The following is a 22,146-nucleotide window of genomic DNA, read 5'->3' as shown; positions in this document are numbered from 1 at the left end:
GTCACATGGGCCATAGGATATTCGATGCACAAGCTATCGCATAAACTAGGTTGTGCGGCGCACAACTTATCGCCTAAGTTAGGCTGTGTGTCACACACCTTATGGAATAAGTTAGGTTGTGCGTTGCACACCTTATGGCACAACAATTCTAGTAGCCTTAGGCGATTTGTTAGGCAATGCACTCCACTATACAAACACATAACTTCTTGCTCGGGTATCGAATTTTGACAAAATTGATATTGTTGGAAAGCTAATTCAATTATCTATCTGTTGGTGGGTCATGAGATAAAAAATTCATAGTATAACAAAAGATATGCTTATTTGAAGTTGACTATACTAAAATCTTTCTCAAGAATTCAATCGGTAAGGGATGTTTTGATTCGTCTAATAGTGAGGACGTATTTGAGGCCTTAATATACATCAAACTTGATCATAAAACTACCAAATAAATAAGATTTATTTCTCATGATCTTAAAGCATGGTTCTACTATCGATTGGGATTCTCGGGGTATTACAATATCTCCCTCTTTGGAACATTCGTCCTCGAATGAGGTTGGTTAGGATGAGAATACTAGAAGGCTGAACTTACTTACTTGACATGAGCATTTGAAACACGACTATATAACTGGAACTACTGATATACTGAGATTTCATACGCTGGATATGCATATCTGATGCATGGGATACATGACTAAGTTCTTACAATGAGCATGCATATCTAATGCATGAAATATTGACTCATAAATGCACGACTAAAATTATTGATAAGCTGAGCTTCTTTACTGAACATGCATGTCTAATGCATGAATACTTGAATGAACTGACTCTTGAATACTTGACTGAATATGGAATGATAATTGATACTAACTTTGTAAGAAACATCTAAACACGCAACTGAATGGGTTTAAGGGCATGAAAGTATCGAGAAATTATGGGGTATCTCCTCCTTGGGACTCTATATCCCTCTAAGAATGATTACTTCATTGATCTACTGGGGCGATGTACAGGGCATCTACGAACTAGATCATAACCGAACCTCAAGAGTCTAAAACTAATTCATGGCTCATGAACTGACTGAACTCACAACTACTAGGATATTATACCTTGGAATAGTTATATCCCTGAGTTTTCAGATGGTATGGTTATATGAAAAGATGGGAAAATAAACCATATAAATCTGACTGCCTGATTGCTAAACTGACTTATTGGCTGTTTAAACTAACTCATGCTGAAAAATCATGCCTAATTGGAGTACTTCTTCTGCATTTTCTTAACTACACTCTCCACTTTAGCTTCAAGTCGTCACTATAAGTCTGTGAACACTTTACTAAACTTTGAACTGAACCACAATAAATCTACTCTAAAGTCTGGGGTACAATAATGTACATAAATGATAAACTCATCTTGAAAGACTACACCTAAAAGTATAAAACTCACCGCTAATACTATCTCTTGGGATACAACTCTTAACTTTCTTTATCTCCTGTAATCGTCGTCGCATACTTACGTTATTTTTAACATACGCTTTTCTTACTAAACACATCATCTGCTTTTGTTTCTTTATAGACCATTAAGATCACACCTTCTCACTCATATACACACCTTCATACTTAGTTTTAAATCAACAAACTTAAATTCTTGCATGTATTGTTCAATCCTACTTAAACCTTCAAAATATATATACATATATATATATATATACAACCACTTACACACCAACATAACATCTAAGCCTACCTTCATGACTAAAGCCTTGTGTAAGATAAGCATGTAACAATATTTCCTTAACATGAAACATTTACTCTCTCTCATCTAAGCAACTACCCATCACTAAAGAGGGTTCACCAAAAGGTTAAAACATGGGGACCTGAAGCATGGAAGGACACTATACTGAGCTTGGCACTTGACTAAATCCAGAGGCATAGAATATCAACATCATGAGTTTATCAAGGGGTCTATACATGACATACTCTGGATTTTCAAATCTTCTTTACATTAGCTCAACCTTCAAAGATTCAAACTTAATTTCTAAAGCATAACATAAATATCCGCAAATCTTCAATAATCATACAACCCTCATCTCAGTCTTCAAATGTCACACCTCTAAACTTATATTTTCCCCACGGCAAGAGAATTACCACTATACCTACATAAACAACACATATAACTCCGAATTACTAAATTAAAATTCTTGCATACAATGTTTCAAGCCTATTGATTTACCTTTCATACAACTAACTCCATGAAACAAAATTTTCTCAAATTTTAGATAACGCTATCCCGAAACTACCTGCAGGGAATTTCTAAGAAAGCTATCTCTGTAGGACTTTGAGCTTCACTGCTTCTATTACCTTGAAAGTAAGGTCGGGTTGACATGAGTGAAGCAAAATAAGAATCTACATAGGTTTCTTAGAGATCCTTTCCATAGCACGATCTGAGACATTAAAGAAGGAAAACTTTTCCTAAAACATCTCATAGCCTCTTGTACATAATGTGGTGCGCAACACACCCATGCACAAGAATCTACTAGATGTGGCTTTCAGATATCCTAGGACACTATTGAACCTTAGCTCTGATACTAAGTTTGTAACGCCTTGAGTCTAGCACCCCAGATGCTACACGATGCTCATGACTCCGAAGGATACAAGTTAACCCTTTTTTGATATCTATAACTGAGCACTGCATAATATAATATAAAAATATAAAAAACTGGTGAAATGTATAGAGTAGATAAGTGAAAGAGATAAGAAAAAGAGAGAGAAGATAAATTCATATATTGCTTGATAATTCTTGAAAATGGAGTTTAACAGCTATAAAAACGCTAGTCAGCTATGACACATGGCAGTTGGTTACTAAGAATTAGAAATTACAAGGACTAAAGTGCAATATTAAAACTCTAAGCTATATTTAAACTCTAAGGACTTACAATTAAAATAACTTAATTGAAAAGAAAATATTTTCTAATGACTATTAATATTGTAGTTGAATTTCTTCTAGCTTCTTGATCACCTTCATATCATGGCATTCTATCCCCTTTAAATATCTTTGTCCTTAAGGATCACAATTTTGAAATTGAGATATAAGTAACTTGTAGTCCTTCCATGTAGCCTCTTCAAGAGTAAATTTTCCCATTGAAGTAGCAATTGAATTACTGCAGCATTGCTTTTCTTTACCATTTTCTATCCAAGATGGACATTGGTTCAACTAAGGGTTGGCTATATTTTGAGTATATAGGAGGAATAGCAAGGGTAATATGGGCACCAATTTTTTTCTTAAGTTGAGGAAGTGGAACACTGGATGAATTCTGGCAGTTGAGGGTAATTTCAACTCATAAGCTATACTGCTCAGCTTTTTGATCACCATATAAGGGCCATAAAACTTGGAAGTCAACTTCAAGTTGCTTCTTAATACCATGGTAATCTGTTTGTATGGCTGTAGTTTTAGATATAAACAATCTCCCACTTCAAATTTCTTTTTTGTTCTATTCCTATCTGCAAAGAACTTCATTCTTTATTGAGCCATTTTTAGATTTCCCTTAAGTACCTTAGCCATAATTTGCCTCTTTTGGAGCTACTTATCCACTTTAGCCACTTTTGATTGAGCAATCAAGTCAAATGACAGTTAAGGAGGGTCATATGCATATAAAACTTTGAATGGAGACATTTTAAAAGAGGAATGATAGTTGGAGTTATATCATATTTCAATAAGAGGGAGCCACTTGTGCCACACTTTTGGCTTATAGGTGCACATACACCTTAGATAATACTCTAAACACATATAGACTCTCTGAATTTTACCATCTGTTTGAGGATGGTAAGTGTAAAACCCCGAGTCTGGCACCCTAGATGCTACACGGTGCTTATGACTCTGAAAGATCATAAGCTAACCCTTTTCTGATATCTATTACTGAGCACTGCATAATATACTATAAAAATATGGAAAACTGGCAGAAACTTGCCATAAGGTTCAAAAAAAAAATACAACTGAAATAAGTTTAACAATATCAAACCTAAAACACTATCTGAACAACTAGTCTAAAAAACCTCTAAATTGCCTGAACTGTAGAATTGATGGGACAAGCCCCTAACTAACTCCGTCTACTAAAATACTGAATCTAGAAATATAATGAAATAATAGAACATCCTCGAATGATAAGGACTCACTGCTATCAACCACTGCTGACTGAATCTGGACTGCTAAAGATGTTCTGGCTCTTGTGCTTCTGAACCTATGGTACAAGACACCATAGCGCAAGAGAAAAGAATGCATTAGTACTTTGAATGTACTGGTATACTAGATGAGGTATGGCTGAATGCAAGGGTTTATATGTATGAACAATATTGACTAAATAATCTGAGTATACTAAATGAGGATACGTGCATGAATGCATAAACCATAACTAAAATTATAGTGACACTGAATACTGAGTTCCGAATGCTACTTTACTGACATCTGAGCTTACTAATACTGGGGTATGAAATAACTGAATTTATTGATATTAATAACAAAATTATAAGGTTGAGATCAGTCCTATCCAGCGGGTGATCTCTGAATTGTATTATAATGAGATTACTTAACTGAATCTGAGATCAGTCCTATCTAGTGGGTGATCTCTGAATATACTGATAATGAAGATGATTTAACTTAGTCTGAGATCAGTCCAATCTAGAGGGTGATCTCTAGATCCATTGAATATACTAATGGTTGACTGTATCTGACAGTTCTAAATCTGTACTACTGAGGTGAGTTCTTTTATTTAGACTGATTCTGAATCTGAGACTATGAGAAGTAGTCATCTAACCGACATACCCCAAATCTTAACTTGTGGAGTCTAACCTGTAAACCCAGCTGGTAGGGTGTCAGTACCATGCCACGGGTAAACACAACTTCTATGGAGTCAGTCCTATCTAACGGGTGACCCCTAAGATCAGTCCTATCTAACGGGTGATCCCTAAGTATGCCAGTCCTATCTAACGGGTGACATCTCATACCTACACTGGCTACGTAGTTATAGAACTTAGGGATTTCTTCTAGGGATCTCAGTTCTCTCTAACGGGTGGACCCCCATCCCTAGGTTCACTCGGTGCTGAATCCTACTCCCAACTAAAAGACACTGAACTAATTTTTTTTCTTAAACTGAACTAGATTGAGCTGAGTCTATTACTGATCATGTTACTTGACTGATCTAGCTGAGTTCACTTAGATCCAAAGACTGATGGAATACTACTGGATTTCGTTATCTGACTGAATACTACTAAGTTCTGAATTGAGTACTTGAATGCTACTGAAGTCTAAACTAAATACTGAACTAGACTTAGAATGATATTGAGATTACTGAGTCTTTCTATGTTTGGTAACTGACTGAGTTCTAAGGATCGTGGCTTGACTGAGATTATCATGAAACTGACACTGGATCTAGACAAACAGCTAATTTGTCGGGTGTAAATACCCCCAAGACTCCATAACATAAATAGTACACGTCATGACCACTCTTGAATATCATAACAATAGACTATCATTCACCATACACTCAATAAAGAATATCTTCAAGTACTTAGAAATATTAAACATGTAGTGGTATAGGGAGGCATGCTATTGTCTCATAACCCATTCAATAGGGAATGCACCAAACACTTAACATGCATTCAAGTGCACATAATCGAGGATTTCAGGCTAACATGTCAGAATTCATTCACTAAGGCTTTTCAACAAATACTTGGCATGCATGAACTTATACATAATTGGGGATTTCTTATCAACATGCTATAATGACCCTATTTTCTTCACACAAGCATTTTATCAAACATATGGGGAGCATGCTTTGGTTATGCAACAAATACAACACCTAAGTATCGCGATTTAATTATCTATCTATTGGTGGGTCATGAGGTAAAAAATTCATATTATAACAAAAGATATGCTTATTTTGAAGTTGACTATGCTAAAATCCTTCTCAAGAATTCAATCGGTAAGGGATGTTTTGATTCGTCTAATAGCGAGGACGTATTTGAGGCCTTAATATACATCAAACTCGATCATAAAACTACCAAATAAATAAGATTTATTTCTCATGATCTTAAAGCATGGTTCTACTATCGGTTGGGATTCTCTTGGTATTATAATATCTCCCTCTTTGGAACATTCATCCTCGAATGAGGTTGGTTAGGCTGAGAATACTAGAAGGCTGAACTTACTTACTTGACATGAGCATTTGAAACATGACTATATAACTGAAACTACTGATATACTGAGATTTCATACGCTGGATATGCATATCTGATGCATGGGATACATGACTAAGTTCTTACAACGAGCATGCATATCTAATGCATGAAATATTTACTCATAAATGCACGACTGAAATTATTGATAAGCTGAGCTTCTTTACTGAACATGCATGTCTAATTCATGAATACTTAACTGAACTAAATCTTGAATGCTTGACTGAATATGGAATGATAATTGATACTAACTTTGTAAGAAATATCTAAACACGCAACTGAATGGGTTTAAGGGCATAAAAGTGTCGAGAAATTATGGGGTATCTCTTCCTTGGGACTCTATGTCCCTCTAAGAATGCTTACTTCACTGATATACTGGGGCGATGTACAGGGAATCTACGAACTAGATCATAAACAAACCTCGAGAGTCTAAAACTAATTCATGGCTCATGAACTGACTGAACTCGCAACTACTAGGATATTCTACCTTAGAATAGTTACATTCCTGAGTTTCAGATGGTATGGTTAGATGAAAAGATGGGAAAATAAACCATATAAATCTGACTGCCTGATTGCTAAACTGACTTATTGGCTGTTTAAACTAACTCATACTGAAAAATCATGCTTAATTGGAGTACTTCTTTTGCATTTTCTCAACTACACTATCCACTTTAGCTTCAAGTCGTCACCATAAGTCTGTGAACACTTTACTAAACTCTGAACTGAACCACAATCAATCTACTCTAAAGTCTGGGGTACAATAATGTACATAAATGATAAACTCATCTTGAAAGACTACAACTAAAAGTATAAAACTCACTGCTAATACTATCTCTTGGGATACAACTCTTAACTTCCTTTATCTCCTGTAATCGTCGTTGCATACTTCCGTTATTTTTAACATACGTTTTTCTTACTAAACACATCATCTGCTTCTGTTTCTTTATAGACTATTAAGATCACACCTCCCCACTCATATACACACCTTCATACTTAGTTTTAAATCAACAAACTTAAATTCTTGCATGCCTTGTTCAAGCCTACTCAAACCTTTGAATTATATATATATAGCCACTTACACACCAACATAATATCTAACCCTACCTTCATGACTAAAGCCTTATGTAAGATAAGCATGCAACAATATTTCCTTAACATAAAACATTTACTCTCTCTCATCTAAGCAACTACCCATCACTAAAGAGGGTTCACCAAAAGGTTAAAACATGGGGACCTGAAGCATGGAAGGACACTATACTGAGCTTGGCACTTGACTGAATCTTGAGGAATAGAATATCAACATCATGAGTTTATCAAGGGGTTTATACATGACATACTCTGGATTTTCAAATCTTCTTTACATTAGCTCAACCTTCAAAGATTCAAACTTAATTTCTAAAGCATAACATGAATATCCACAAATCTTTAATAATCATACAACCCTTATCCCAGTCTTCAAATGTCACACCTCTAAACTTATATTTTCTCCACAGCAAGAGAATTACCACTATACCTACATAAACAACACATATAACTCCAAATTACTAAATTAAAATTCTTGCATACAATGTTTCAAGCCTACTGATTCACCTTTCATAAAACTAACCCCATGAAACAAAATCTTCTCAAATTTTAGATATCGCTATCCCGAAACTACCTGCGGGGACTTTTTAAGAAAGCTCTATCTGTAGGACTTTGAGCTTCACTGCTTCTATTACCTTGAAAGTAAGGTCGGGTTGACATGAGTGAAGCATAATGAGAATCTACATAAGTTTCTTAGAGATCCTTTCCATTGCACGATCTGAGACATTAAAGAAGAGAAACTTTTCCTAAAATATCTCATAGCCTCTTTACATAAATGTGGTGCGCAACACACCCATGCACAAGAATCTACTAGATGTGGCTTTCAGATATCCTAGGACACTATTGAACCTTAGGCTCTGATACCAAATTTGTAACACCTTGAGTCTAGCACCCCAGATGCTACACGATGCTCATGACTCCGAAGGATCACAAGCTAACCCTTTTTTTATATCTATAACTGAGCACTACATAACATAATATAATAATACAAAAAATTGGTGAAAACTTGCCATAAGGTTCAATAAAGCTAAAATACAATTGAAATAAGTATATCAAGATCAAAACTAAAACATCTATCTGAACAACTAGTCTGAAAGCCTCTAAACTGTCTGAACTGTAGAGTCGATGGGACAAGTCCCCAACTAACTTCGTCTACTAAAATATTAAATCTAGAAATATAATGAAATAATAGAACATCCTCGAATGATGAGGACTCACTGCTATTAACCACTGCTGACTGAATCTGGACTGCTAAGGGTGCTCTGGCTCTCCCGCTTCTAAACCTATGGTATAAGACACCATAGCGCAAGAAAAAAGTATGCGTCAGTACTTTAAATGTACTGGTAGGCTAGATGAGATAAGGCTGAATGGAAGGGTTTATATGCATGAATAATACTGACTAAATAATCTGAGTATACTAAATAAGGATACGTGCATGAATGCATAAACCATAACTAAAATCATAGTGATACTGAATACTAAGTTCCGAATGCTGCTTTACTGACATCTGAGCTTACTAATACTAGGATATGGAATAACTGAATCTACTAATATTAATAACCGAATACTGAGGTTGAGATCAGTCTTATCTAGCGGGTGATCTCTAAATTGTATTATAATGAGAATGCTTAACTGAATCTGAGATCAGTCCTATGTAGCAGGTGATCTCTGAATATACTGATAATAAAGATAATTTAACTTAGTATGAGATCAGTCCAATCTAGAGGGTGATCTCTAGATCCATTGAATATGCTAATTGTTGACTGTATCTAACAGTCCTAAATCTGTACTACTGAGCTGAGTTCTTTTACTGAGACTGATTCTGAATCTGAGACTATGGGAAGTAGTCATCTAAACAACAGGCCCCGAATCTTAATTTATGGGGTCCAACCTGTAACCCCAGCTGGAAGGGTGTCAGTACTGTGCCACGAGTAAAGATAACTTCTATGGAGTCAGTCCTATCTGACAGGTGACCCCTGAGATCAATCCTATCTAACGGGTGATCCTTGAGTATGCCAGTCCTATCTAATGGGTGACATCTCGTACCTACACTGGCTACATAGTTTTGGAACTTAGGTATTGCTTCTAGGGATCTCAGTCCTTTCTAACGGGTAGGCCCCCATTCCTAGGTTCGCTCGGCATTGAATCCTACTCCCAACTGAAAGATACTGAACTGATTCTTTTTCTTAAACTGTACTAGACTAAGCTGAATGTATTACTGATCATGTTACTTGACTGATCTAGCTGAGTTTACTTGGATCCAAAGACTGATGGAATACTACTGGATTTCGTTATCTGACTGAATACTACTAAGTTCTGAATTGAGTACTTGAATTCTACTGAAGTCTGAATTGAATATTGAACTGGACTTAGAATGATATTGAGATAACTGAGTCTTTCTATGTTCGGTAACTGACTGAGTTTTAAGGATCGTGGCCTGACTAAGATTATTATGAAACAGACACTGGATCTAGACAAACAGCTAATTTATCGGGTATAAATACTCCCAAGACTTGATAATATAAATAGTATGTCATGACCACTCTTGAACATCATAACAATAGACTATCATTCACCATATACTCAATAAAGCATCTCTTCAAGCACTTAGAAATATTAAACATATAGTGGTATAGAGAGGCATGCTATTGTCTCATAACTCATTCAATAAGGAATGCACCAAATACTTAACATGCATTCAAGTGCACATAATTGGGGATTTCAGGCTAACATGTCAGAATTCATTCACTAAGGCTTTTCAACAAACACTTGGCATGCATGAACTTATACATAATTGGAAATTTCTTGTCAACATGTTATAATGACCCTATTTCCTTCACACAAGCATTTTATCAAACATATGGGGAGCATGCTTTGGTTATACAACAAATACTACACCTAAGTATCGTAATTTCATCAACCAACATGCAACTTAAAGGAGATTTATCATGACCATCGCACAATTCATCACATTCTAGAAATAAATTCTTAAAACTTGCAGTCTAGATCATGAATTTGAACTCAACAACACATAATCAGGAACTCCAACAATAACAACAACAACATACCCAGTGTATTCCCACCTAGTGGGGTCTGGGGAGGGTAGAGTGTACGCAGACCATACCACTACCTCAAGAGAAGTAGAGAGGCTTTTTTCGATAGACCCCCGGCTTAGGACCAATAACAGTATAACAAATACAAAAAGTAAGCGGATACAAACTAGTATGGTACACAAAACAAACTAATAGTATAACAAACATAAAAGATAAGTGCATAATAAACTAGTACGGGATGCAAAAAAGCCAACACCGCTAACCTCACAAACGATAGCCCCAACACTACGAACTAGAAAATCCAGACCCAAAGGAGCACTCCCCTATAACTACCGTCTTACTCCCACCCCCTAACCCTCTACCCTAATTCGCGTCCTACACACCTTTCTATCAAGGGCCATGTCCTCTGTAAGCTATAATTGCTCAATATCATAAGAGATATGGTGATGAAATTGTTGAAAGATTGGACTTTTAAGCTTGATTGAAAGAATTCTTGTAGATAACTTTAAATTTGGAGCTTAACTTCTTGATTCTTGAGAGATGATATTTGGATTTTTGTTCTTGAAAATGGAGGAGAGATTTGAGGTTCTAACTGATTACTTAAAGTTTAGAGAGTGGAGTTTATTCATTTAATATCTCACAAAACGTTTTGAAGTGATTAGGGACGGTTTAGGGGTGTGAAATGACTTCAACACCCTTGATCTAGGTCAAAACATAATATTTAAGTCACTTAGGCCATAGGATATGTGGTGCACAACTTATCGCGTAAACTAGGTTGTGCGGCGCACAAATTATGGCCTAAGTTAGGCTATGTGTCACACACCTTATGGCATACGTTAAGTTGTGCATCGCACACCTTATGGCATAACCATTGTAGGTGATTTTTTAGGCAATGCACTCCACTTTGCAAAGCCATAACTTCTTGCTCGGGTGTCGGATTTTGACGAAATTGATATCATTAGAAAGATAATTCAATTATCTATTTGTTCGTGGGTCATGAGATCAAAATTCATAGTATAACAAAAGATATGCTCGTTTGAAGTTGACTATACTAAAATCCTTCTTAAGAATTCAATCGGTAAGGAATGTTTTGATTCGTCTAATAGTTAGGACGTATTTGAGGCATTAATATACATCAAACTTGATCATAAAACTACCAAATAAATAAAATTTATTTCTCATGAGCTTGAAGCATGGTTCTACTATCGGTTGGGATTCTCGGGGTATTACAGTAAGCTAAACTAAATTTCAGCTCTGTTTTGAGACCCTTAAAAAGCTCCCTCTATAATAGACTCAAGAAAATTTTATCCTTATCACTGATAATACTTTGAGGTAATTCATGCAGTTTATAGACATGCATCATGAAAGCCTTAGCAACCTGAGCTGCAGTTAAAGGATGAGCAAAAGATAGGAAGTACATATATTTGCTAAATCTATTTACAATTACAAAAATTGTATCTTTTCCCTCATACTTAGGTAGTCCTTCCACAAAATCCATAGTAATGTGTTACCAAGGTTTATCAGGAATAGGAAATAGTAATAAAAGACCTGGATAGGCCACCTGTTCATCTTTGAACCACTAACATATATCACATTCCAACACTATCTTTTGATATCTGTGGACATACTTGGCTAATAGAATACAGTTTTAGTTCTCAGAAAGGTTGCAGAAACACTTGAATGTCTTCCTAATCCAGTAGAGTGGATGTGATGCACTATCTGGTGTCTCAAATTAGTCTTGTTGCCCACCCAAATCCTTTCTTTGTATCTCAACAAACCCTGGTTCAAAGTAACATCAGGGACAACAGTAGGATCCACCAATAGTTGGGCTATTAATTGTGTTACTTTTTGATTACCGACATAGCTGCTACATATTTTCTCTACCCATTTAGGTTGAACCCGTGATATGATATTATAAGAAGAAGAAGAAGAGCCTTCCTGCACCTTTGATAATGCATCAGCTACTATGTTCTCTACACCCTTTTATAGTAAATTTCAAAATTAAGTCCCATGAGTTTGGTTAAACCCTTGTGCTGCAAAGTGGTTATGATCTTCTATTCTTGCAGAAACTTGAGGCTAAAATGGTCAGTCTTAATGATGAAATGGTGAGGTGAAGGTAATGTCTCCACTTGTCCACTGCCATTAATAGTGCAATATGCTTCTTTTTATTAGCGGAAAGGCCTTGATGTTTCATGTTAAGTGCTTGAATTATGTACGACAAAAGATGCCCATCTTGCATGAAAACAGCTCCAACACTTATGCACAAGCATCCACTTTAACAATAAAAGTTTTATTAATTGATATTTATGGATTGCATTATTAAATTTAGGTGATACCAATTTATATACGCATTTCATACACTATGTGCTTCTCTTTTTTAATCAAGATTCTATCTCATCTACTTTTGTATTAAATTAAGATTTAATGAACATTGTCATCTGTCATATTGAAAAAAATAATCACAATTGGTAAAGAAAAATTGCAGTAAATCTGGTTGATACAAACTTAATTGATATCCAAATCATTCAACGATGTGAAATACAAAACAACTGTTAAATTGCATAACACCGAATAAAAAACTGCTTAAATACAAAAACTAAACTTTGTTCATACCAACAATCATAGAAAGACAACAATAATGAGCACCAAAAAAAATATTAAAATACAATATTCATGTCTATGTACGCAACTCTTACTGCGCTTCAATCACAAACAAATTAAGGAAATGGGGGTTAAAATCTTATTAATCAAGTGGTGCTCCCTTGGAGACATATTGATTAAATGGAGACATATTGATCGTGCTTGTTCATTAAAGTGTTTATGACTGGAATGACTAATTGGTGTATAAAAAGAAGGTAGTGTATGAAGATGGAAACTCTTAATGGGAGCATTAAAATAGGAGAAAAGTAAAACGGTTAGAGGAATTTAGGGTGGATTGATATCAATAATTAAGGATAACTATATTTAAGGAAGGATTATTGAATATTAGTTGTATTAAATCTTTATTTTTTTTTAGTAATTACTTTTTTGTATTTTAAAAAAAAATATATTTTTTTATAAGATTTGCTACAACTTGAAAAAATGAAAGTTATGCTATAAGTTGTAATTTCCTATCTAATAATTGCTATATACGTTTTTTTTCCTATAATTTTTAAAAAAATTACACAAATACACAACTTATGTTTTCAATATAACAAAATATTCCAACTCCCTAAATATATTACAAAAATCCCAACATATACATAGAATGCTATGTATATGTAGGCTATGTTATGTATATTAATAGGAAAAGAGAGTAAAGTAATTAAAAAAGTGGAAGAAAGTGTAATTACTTTCAAAAGAGTTGGTATTTATGTTATTTACTAGTTTAGCCGCATGTGTAACTTTTGATTGTTGAAAATTAGATGATGTTGCCTATTGTGAAGACTTTTAATAAAGTGCAAAAAGTTCAAATCCTTCACACTTTAATATGTATTTATCAAATTGTCACCTTTTCATTTATAATGCAATACCTTTTTTCTTGCTGCTAGAGGTTAAGAGAAACACATCGATTTGAATCATATTTGTAGTACGATTTTTTTTATTTTTTCTATATTTAAGATCTTTTCTTATTTTTAAAGTTAAATCTTTAGAAAATCTTTGATTACTTATTTAATTTTTTTTTTAAATTTGGTACTTTCAAGGCCCTTCACACTTTTAAATATAGTATAAATATAGATATAGGTTATAATTTTATCAATAAAATTTTGAATTATTAATTTACCATATATAAATTGAAAAATCTATTCAAAAATTAGGATATACTTTATCGTTACTTTATAATTTTATCAAGGACGTAAAAGTCGATCAGTAATATTTAGATTGATCTTTAGCCTTTTTTTTTGTGTTAAGAATTATTATTCTTTTGAATTCTGTTTTACTTTAGAATACTCTTTTGCAACTTGAAATATATTGTCTTATTATTTTCTTAACTTTATGGTTTGTATTTTGGATAGGAACTTTTTAATTTTAAAATTCATTTTAGATTGGGACAAACGAGGGAGGTCATGTAAAATTAAAAGAGGCTTGGTCGTCTGGACCACCTTTATCATTTTTATTTATTCACTCACCCTCTAGATTATGTCTCATAACACAAATCTACCTTGTGATTTAATTTTAAAGAATTAGAGGTAAGTGTTGTGCTAACTGGACAATCTTGCTTAATTGCTTACTCGACGTATTTTTATAATTTTAATTCTATGTTTAACGCTTTGATGCAACATCTTAATTTTCAATGACTTGACATCTCATATTTCTATCACTTTGTCACAAATGTCTATTTCAATTTCAATGTGTATTCGGTAGAAAAAAACTTATAATTTCACTATTTTACAATTTTAATAAAGATGAAATGAGGCATGAAATTAAATATATTTAAAGTGCATAAAAAAGACATGCAATGCCAAATCAAAAAGAGAAGAGCTTCATGAATATGGCAATTAAGTGTCATGATTAAAATAAAGGATTGACGAAGAAGTTTACCTCTGACGAAATGTCGATCTGCAGATGTGATTATCTATTCATAATAGTTTATATTAATATAAAATCTTTTTTTGCAGCTTTCAAACAACGAAATAATATTAAATAGTGAACATAATTTTTGAACAAAGAAGCTTCCAACACAATTGTCAGTCATAAAAATATTTTTTTATCTCATCGTCAACATTGCTAATTGATATGATAAAGAAAAAGGTATATAAGCAAAAGATTTCGTAAAAATTCAACTCCACAAATGGGTATGAAGGTCGAGGCATTGAATTTTCTTCACCTTTAATTTTATAAGAATCAACCAATGTATTCAATTCTTTCGTGACTCTTTTTGAGGCAATTGATTTGTAATAAAAAATAACAAGCGTTTAAATAGATGAAACAGATGAAAATGATGATATAACATTTATGGTAAAAAATTGGCAAAGGCAATAATATTTATGGCAAAAAGTAGGCAAATGCGACAGTTTTTTTTGTGAAAAATCTTGAGAGAATCTTTAAAAAAAATAATTTTAGAACACAAATTTGAAAAAAATCAAATTTAAATTTGGGCAAAAAAATTTTATTTGAAAAGGATGACTATTTCAATAAGAAATTTGGACAAAATTGGATAGTTTAATTGTAGAAAATAATTGCTATATTTAATTATAAGAAAAAGGAAAAAGATAATTTTATCTAAACTGAAGTCTTTCAATGAAGGTAAAAAATTCAAATCACTTTTCTAATGGTATTCGGGCTTTTAATATATTATAGATACATAATTTTTAGCAAATTAAATGTAAGCCCAATAAGGAATTAGTGGCACATCGGGCCTTGTGGATCTGCCAATAAGATCGTCAAGTCTACAACAGAGTTTTATCCACATTTCAGCCTCGTCGATTTTCTGAATCAAACACCAGCAAAAGGTAAATTTCGATCTAATGCTAAATCTGATTAATCATATCAAGACATCTTAATCCAAAATTAATTGAACTTTTATTGTATGAATTGTTCATTTATTTGAGTTAATTTGTTATTTTCTTTTTATAACCGTGGTGCCTGTGCGAATTGACGGGAATCACTAGTGTTTTTGCTTTTTTTGGGATTTGAACGTGAGACTCAATCTACATCATTGACCGCTAGGTTACACCTTGGGTGGTGCATAATTTGTTACTATTTATTAGGGTATTCTTCTTCTTACTTGGTGTTTAATTTGGGATTTCAATCAGGAAAAAGGAAAAAAAGGGGATGGGATTCATAATGGAATTTGCGGAGAACTTGATATTAAGATTAATGGAGGATCCAATGGAGAGGGATAGGAAGTTTAGGGAACATGTGTATGCAACGAAGGAGAGGACCAAAAAAACATTGGAGATGTGGAGCTATCCAATTCGTCCTTATGGTTTCTGGACATTTGATAGGCATAATGCTCAGTTATTTTGGGACCCTCAAATCAGCCAAGCCCCTGGCCGCCGTGATCCCTATGATGACCTCCTTAACGATGGTTCCTCCTCCTCCTAAGGTAACTAACTGCATTTTGGTGTGAGTTATATTTTATACCTTACGGAAGCTTTTTTATTATTGAAATTTACGACTTTTTCATTGATTTTTGGACAGTTTTGTGGTACATCTATGTGATTGTTTGCTGGTTTTGGTTTAGCGTTAATGATGCTAATCTGATTAGTAATCCACTCGCTTGCAACTTACAACACACTTCTTGAAGTTTTATAATATTAATTAAATACATACATTATATTTTAAAAAGTTATAAGTTTCTCACTTTAATATGTAGAGAGAAATTGGGATGAGGCGAAGAGGCGAGATTGAGATGGTTTGGATATGTGAAGAGGTGAGGCGTAAATGCTCCAGTGAGGTGGTGCGAGAGGTTGAATATAGTATGTTTGAGGAGAGAGTTCTGGGGAGAGGTGATTAGACAGGATATGACGCAACTTTGGGCTACCGAGGACATGATTTTAGATAGGAGGATGTGGAAGACGTGTATTAGGGTAGAAAGTTAGTAGGGTAGGAGTTTTATCGTGCTTTTCGAAGAGTTAGGCTTGTAGGTTTTGTCGTTGTACTACCCATGTTATTGTAGTCCTTGGTTGTGAGATCTGTAATAGTCTGTTGATTATTGTGTTCTGATTACCACATTATTGACTTTGCTTCTTTCTTGTAGACTTTGCACTGGTTCCCTTGTTAGTTGCTATACTTTCTACACTGTTTCCTTCTCCTTTGTACTTGGAATTGCTACACTTGAGCCGAGGGTCTTTCGGATACACCCTCTCTACCTTCATGAGGTAGTGGTAAGGTTTGGGTACACCCTACCCTCCCCAGAGCTCACTTGTCGGATTTCACTGGGGATGTTGTTGTTGTTGTAATAATATGTAGAGAGAAATGGAGAACAAGATGTGCGTCTGAGGTTTGGAGGAAAATTAGGATCTGAGGTATGCGGTAAAATTTTAGAAGGAAATAGGATCAGAGGTTTGCTTTGGGATGCACGAAGATAAGAAAGTAAAACCAATGCAATAACGAATAGAGTTTGCATTAATTGGTGAGTTGCAGAAAATGTTATGTTATTATTATTATTATTATTATTATTATATTTTTAAAAAATAACATTATATATATTAAATGGGCTTGAGATAGAAAAGTCACTCTACCCTTCCCAGACCCCACTTGTAAATTGCGTTGGGTATGTTGTTGGTTGAGATGTAAAGGAAGTGGTACAGTTCAGTTTAGCCTCTTTGAGCTACATTACCTCTGGCTCTTGGAGGACTCGTCCTCTTCACCAGATCTAACTCTCAAGTCTCAAGTAAGCTAAGACTACCCATATTTTTTTTATTATCTCAAGCCTGTTTGTGCAAATTGTTAATCCTTGAGAATATTTGGTAAATATAAAAGAATCTTTTTCGGCAACTTGCTAGGCAAGGCAAGATGTGTTTCCTCATTGCATCTTTTTCCCCGTTTTCCACTAACGTCTTCTTGCATCTTGCAAATATTTATCATATTTTTCTTCTGCAGCTTGTCACACACCTTAGTTTCTAATTTCAATCTAAATCTTGATAGAGTCACCCTCACAATTCCTTGGAATGGACTGAACTGATAAGATCAGCCAGTCTTAAAAATGTTCTTTGAGTTAGTCATTTATGCTTTATTCATTGACATTCCTTTTGATGTATGTGTTGACAACCATTTTGGCATAGCTTTTTCCTACAAAATATAGAAATAGCTATTGTAAATTAAATCAAATCAAAATGCAGAGAAGTAATTTACCTTGGGCAACAAAGTCTTGCCATCTGGTTCCTCTCAACTCCAAGATAATCCCTGTCTCTTCCTTTTCTTTCCTCTATCCCATGTATAAATGATAGTACTCAGTAATCTTTTCAACCTATTACTATCTCCAGTAAACACACGTAAGCCAGTGTTAACCAAGGAGGTACAACATCAACACTCAACTATGAATTTTCTGTGATTCAACCGTGAATTCCTCCCTGAATAGATCTTCCAAAGCACTGCTGAGTATAGTTATTGTTTTTTTTTCATACTATCACTGTCTTCACTCACTTGCAGAACTCCTAGTTTAGAGGTATGATTTCAAGAACATGCGAACTTTGCAAAAGAACATGCGAACTTTGCAATTTGTGCTTTCCAATAGACTGTTCTGATTTGACAAGTGATTTATTAGATATAGGCGATTACATAGGTGGCAGACTTTATATATTTTAAAACAAACTTTTTATATTCATTTTACAAAAAAAAGTTGTTGAAACTAATTCTTTCTATAGAATAAATCAGACAAGTCATTGACTACATTTGGAAATACAAAGTATCTTCAGCGAAAAGTCTTATCATTTACCTCCATTAAGGTTGGAGGATGCTGCTGCTACAGAAAAAGGGAGCTCTGGGGTTATCAAAAAGATGGAGCTCTGGGAATTTGCTAGTGGGCCTACTCAGCTTTTTCTATTCCTGCTTCGTACTTCAATTTCTTTATCAGTTGGATACTGTAGTCCGTTCGTAGCCACATTCTTGCACGTGTCAACTTGAAGTTTCCTGTTTGTACTAAAATTTCTGTATCAACCGAACATATCTCTTTACAGGATTGTTTATAGCCATATCTCGTCTTTACTGTTTGCATCATTCTCACTATAAATATTCAGAACACCTGTATGTGGGAATAGAAAAGGAACTCCATCAATTGGTTGTGGGAATAGAAAAGGAACTCCATCAATTGGTTGTGGGAATAGAAAAGGAACTCCTGCTTAGTCAAGAACGCGAGAATTGGATGTCCAGAAAAATGCATTACAAAAAGTCTTGAGTCTACCTTAATCCTTTCTCCAATGACATCAGTTTCTAGCCTATTTGAGTTCACCTCGACTATTTCATATGGTACATGTATCCTCCCACGAGTACAGGTATTCAATAACTCTGCAAACCAAAAGTTTACTAGAATATACTTAGATATCAGCCACCTGATCGTTTTGCTCTATTGGATTTGAACCTTTCTGTGGGTTGATCTTTGCTCTATAATTTCATTGACCTTAGACCAAACTTTAGGATTTGAGCCTACCTTGATCTTATTAGGGACAGTTTATTGCTTCTCTGCTCATTAAATTTGTGTGGTGACATTGTCAAGACGAAGAACGTGTATTTTCTTGCCACATAATAGATTTTGCTGCACTTATTTGTGAATACCAGTGAATTGAGTTTATATGTTGTTTCACATGCAGTGTAGGCAGAAGAGGCTACCAAAGAAGGTTGAGGTTTTTCTACACCAGTCGCTGATGTAATATCTCATTTCTATGAATATTATGGCTGGCTAGGGGATGGAATAATTTGTATGAATATTTGTGCTTCATCTATGCAGAAACGAAACCTTTTGTAATAAGGCTTTTGGCAGTTTATGGTTTTGAACCCAAGTTTGAAGAACCCAATGTCTCTCTGTGCTGTATGTCTGTACAGCATAGGTTGTGTGATGTAGAAAATAACTGAAAGATACTTGTCCTTCATTAAATCGTTTATCAGAACTTATAGTACAGATCACTTGCTGCTATTAACTTATAATTCCGTTTTATTTTTGCTGGCCCCTTAGTTAAATTTGCTTTTCTAATTTTTGATAGTTTAAGTGAAGTTTGTCATTTTCTTCAAAGTTCCGGCCTCATCATTAAATGACTACCCAAGTAATGACTAGCCAAGTATAAGTAATCAAATTTAGATTTCCAAAGTATAATTATTAGGGTTATTTCAATAAAATAGAATCCCCAATAAATATTTTCTTAAGTGAAGTGTGTCAATATGGGTAGGGTTGGACGTATTTTAGTTTAAATTGAAAAATTAAATCGAAATTTAATTTTGGTTTGTTTTTTTGGTTTTTCAGATTGGTTTTTGGTTTTAAATTTTAGAAATTCGGTTAAACAGTTTTTTTTTGGATTTTCATTATCGTCGGTAGTCACTGTTGAGTGCCGCCACTGCCGTCACGCCAACAATGACGACTCAACGAGGTCGATATTTATGGTTATTTCATGCGTGTTGAGTTAATTGTATTTGAGAGTGAAAAATAAGTTTGAATTTTTTTTTTTTTTTTTTTTTTAGAAAAATCACCAATTTTAAATGCTCACTACTTTACTTTAAAACTGAAATAACCAAACCGAATTTATAAAAATTGAACCAAACCAAAATAATTTTGGATTGGTTATGGTTGTCATTTTTGTCAATCCAAAAATTGAAAACCGAACCGATATTGAACAATCAAATCCAACAAACCGAATGCCCACCCCTAAATATGGGCTAAGTAAAATGAAACAGTGTATATACTACGTTTAATTGCCAACTTGCTTCTATTAGGACATGGGCATCATACTATACCCTTGCTATTGCTAGCACGTGCAGTCATTATTGATTAAGAACATGGCAGATTTTCAGTCAATTATCCTACTACCGGAACGATTGATAAATTCCAGTTTGTGGACTCCCAAATTTCATGTGGTATCCAGTGTGTTGCCTAATGTGAGTTGTGTCCATTACAGTAACTTTTGAACGTAACAACAGATTGGAATCCAAAAGATCAGTCCATAAGCAACAACATAAATAGACCAAAATTACTTGCAAAAGTATTGCCATTGTCATACATTCGGTGAACAATGCATTAACTTTCAGCATCGAGGGAGAGAATGTTTCTGCAAGCAGGAACCAACATAGCATACGTCGTAAAAACTCACAAGAATTCAACCCAGGCAAGGGTGTTTCGTTGAGTTGCCAGTGACAAATAAATTGATAAACTTGAAGAAATCAAGCTTTCATTATGCATGGAATGGTATTGCATATACACACACACCATTACAACATCAACAACACGATCAAGAAGAATGCAAAACACATAATCTCACCTATCAGATGCTACAGAAGGGTATTCTTTAACTTTATATAATGAGAACCCCCAACCTTCCTAGTCTCACTCAAACTGAATAAATCTCTCAAGCACTGCAGAAGCATTGGGTTTAACAGAATTACTGAGATTATCATCTTAATCTCATTCAGAGTTATTTGAGCTCGAAGAAATAGCACCTTCTTTCCTTGTTGCAGTAGTCTCAACCTGTTTGCATGCCTTTGAGATTTCTTCAACAGGTATCAAAAGGATATAGCTGACAATACTATAACTTTTCTTTTTCAAGACACCAAATAATTGATTATATTTCTGGGACCAGTGAGCAGCTGTAGGAGCAGCCATCTGTGCAATTCCATGAAACGGTGGACAGATATAGACATGATACCAACAGAGCACTGCCACTTGACTAGTAGCTAATATCTTGGACAATTTACCAGCATGACAGATAGCTGCACGAGGACCAGCAACTTGTACGTCCTTGAACAATCCTCTTGGCCAAAGGAGAAACATGTTCATCAAATTTTGTTGTTTCCATTATCCACCTGATAGCCAAAGACGTTCATTATGTTGATAAGGAAGCAAAAATGAGGAAATCAAAATACAATGTCCTACACAGTGCTCATCTTATTTTCCTTTGACATGACTATACTATCATTATCCCAATGAGGGAACAACTAATTCCAATTGAAATCAGATTCCAGGAAGCTAATTTCAGGTGAAATAACCAGTTGCGAAAATGCAAATTGCACTCTTGAGTAGCTGATAACAAATCTTAGAGATCTTTGCAAGTTATTGTAACTACTTTGTTCAACGCACACCACCTAAGTCCTATCAGATTCCAATCACATGATCCTAGTAGCTAATGAAACAACTGCTTCGCACCCCCCCCCCCCCCCCCCCC

The 22,146-nt window shown here is 34.6% G+C and overlaps 2 protein-coding genes across 2 annotated transcripts; one reads left to right on the top strand and one right to left on the bottom strand.

Moving 5' to 3' along the window:
* The first annotated feature begins 15,639 nt into the window (after positions 1-15,639).
* Positions 15,640-19,903, top strand: LOC107848122. The gene is made up of 3 exons (XM_016692805.2): positions 15,640-15,789; positions 16,093-16,385; positions 19,591-19,903. The coding sequence occupies exon 2, from the start codon at positions 16,112-16,114 to the stop codon at positions 16,382-16,384; it is 273 nt and encodes a 90-aa protein (XP_016548291.1). The 5' UTR covers positions 15,640-15,789; positions 16,093-16,111; the 3' UTR covers position 16,385; positions 19,591-19,903.
* Positions 19,904-21,389: 1,486 nt separating this feature from the next.
* LOC107846485 (REF/SRPP-like protein At1g67360) lies at positions 21,390-21,755 on the bottom strand. Its single transcript, XM_016690867.1, has one exon. It carries the CDS (start codon positions 21,753-21,755, stop codon positions 21,390-21,392), a length of 366 nt encoding a protein of 121 aa, XP_016546353.1.
* Positions 21,756-22,146: the final 391 nt, after the last annotated feature.

This window comes from Capsicum annuum, chromosome 11 (assembly GCF_002878395.1).
Source record: "Capsicum annuum cultivar UCD-10X-F1 chromosome 11, UCD10Xv1.1, whole genome shotgun sequence".
NCBI lineage: Eukaryota > Viridiplantae > Streptophyta > Magnoliopsida > Solanales > Solanaceae > Capsicum > Capsicum annuum.
The sequence above is the reverse complement of the archived record's forward strand: the minus strand, read 5'-3'. Positions and strand labels throughout refer to the sequence as shown.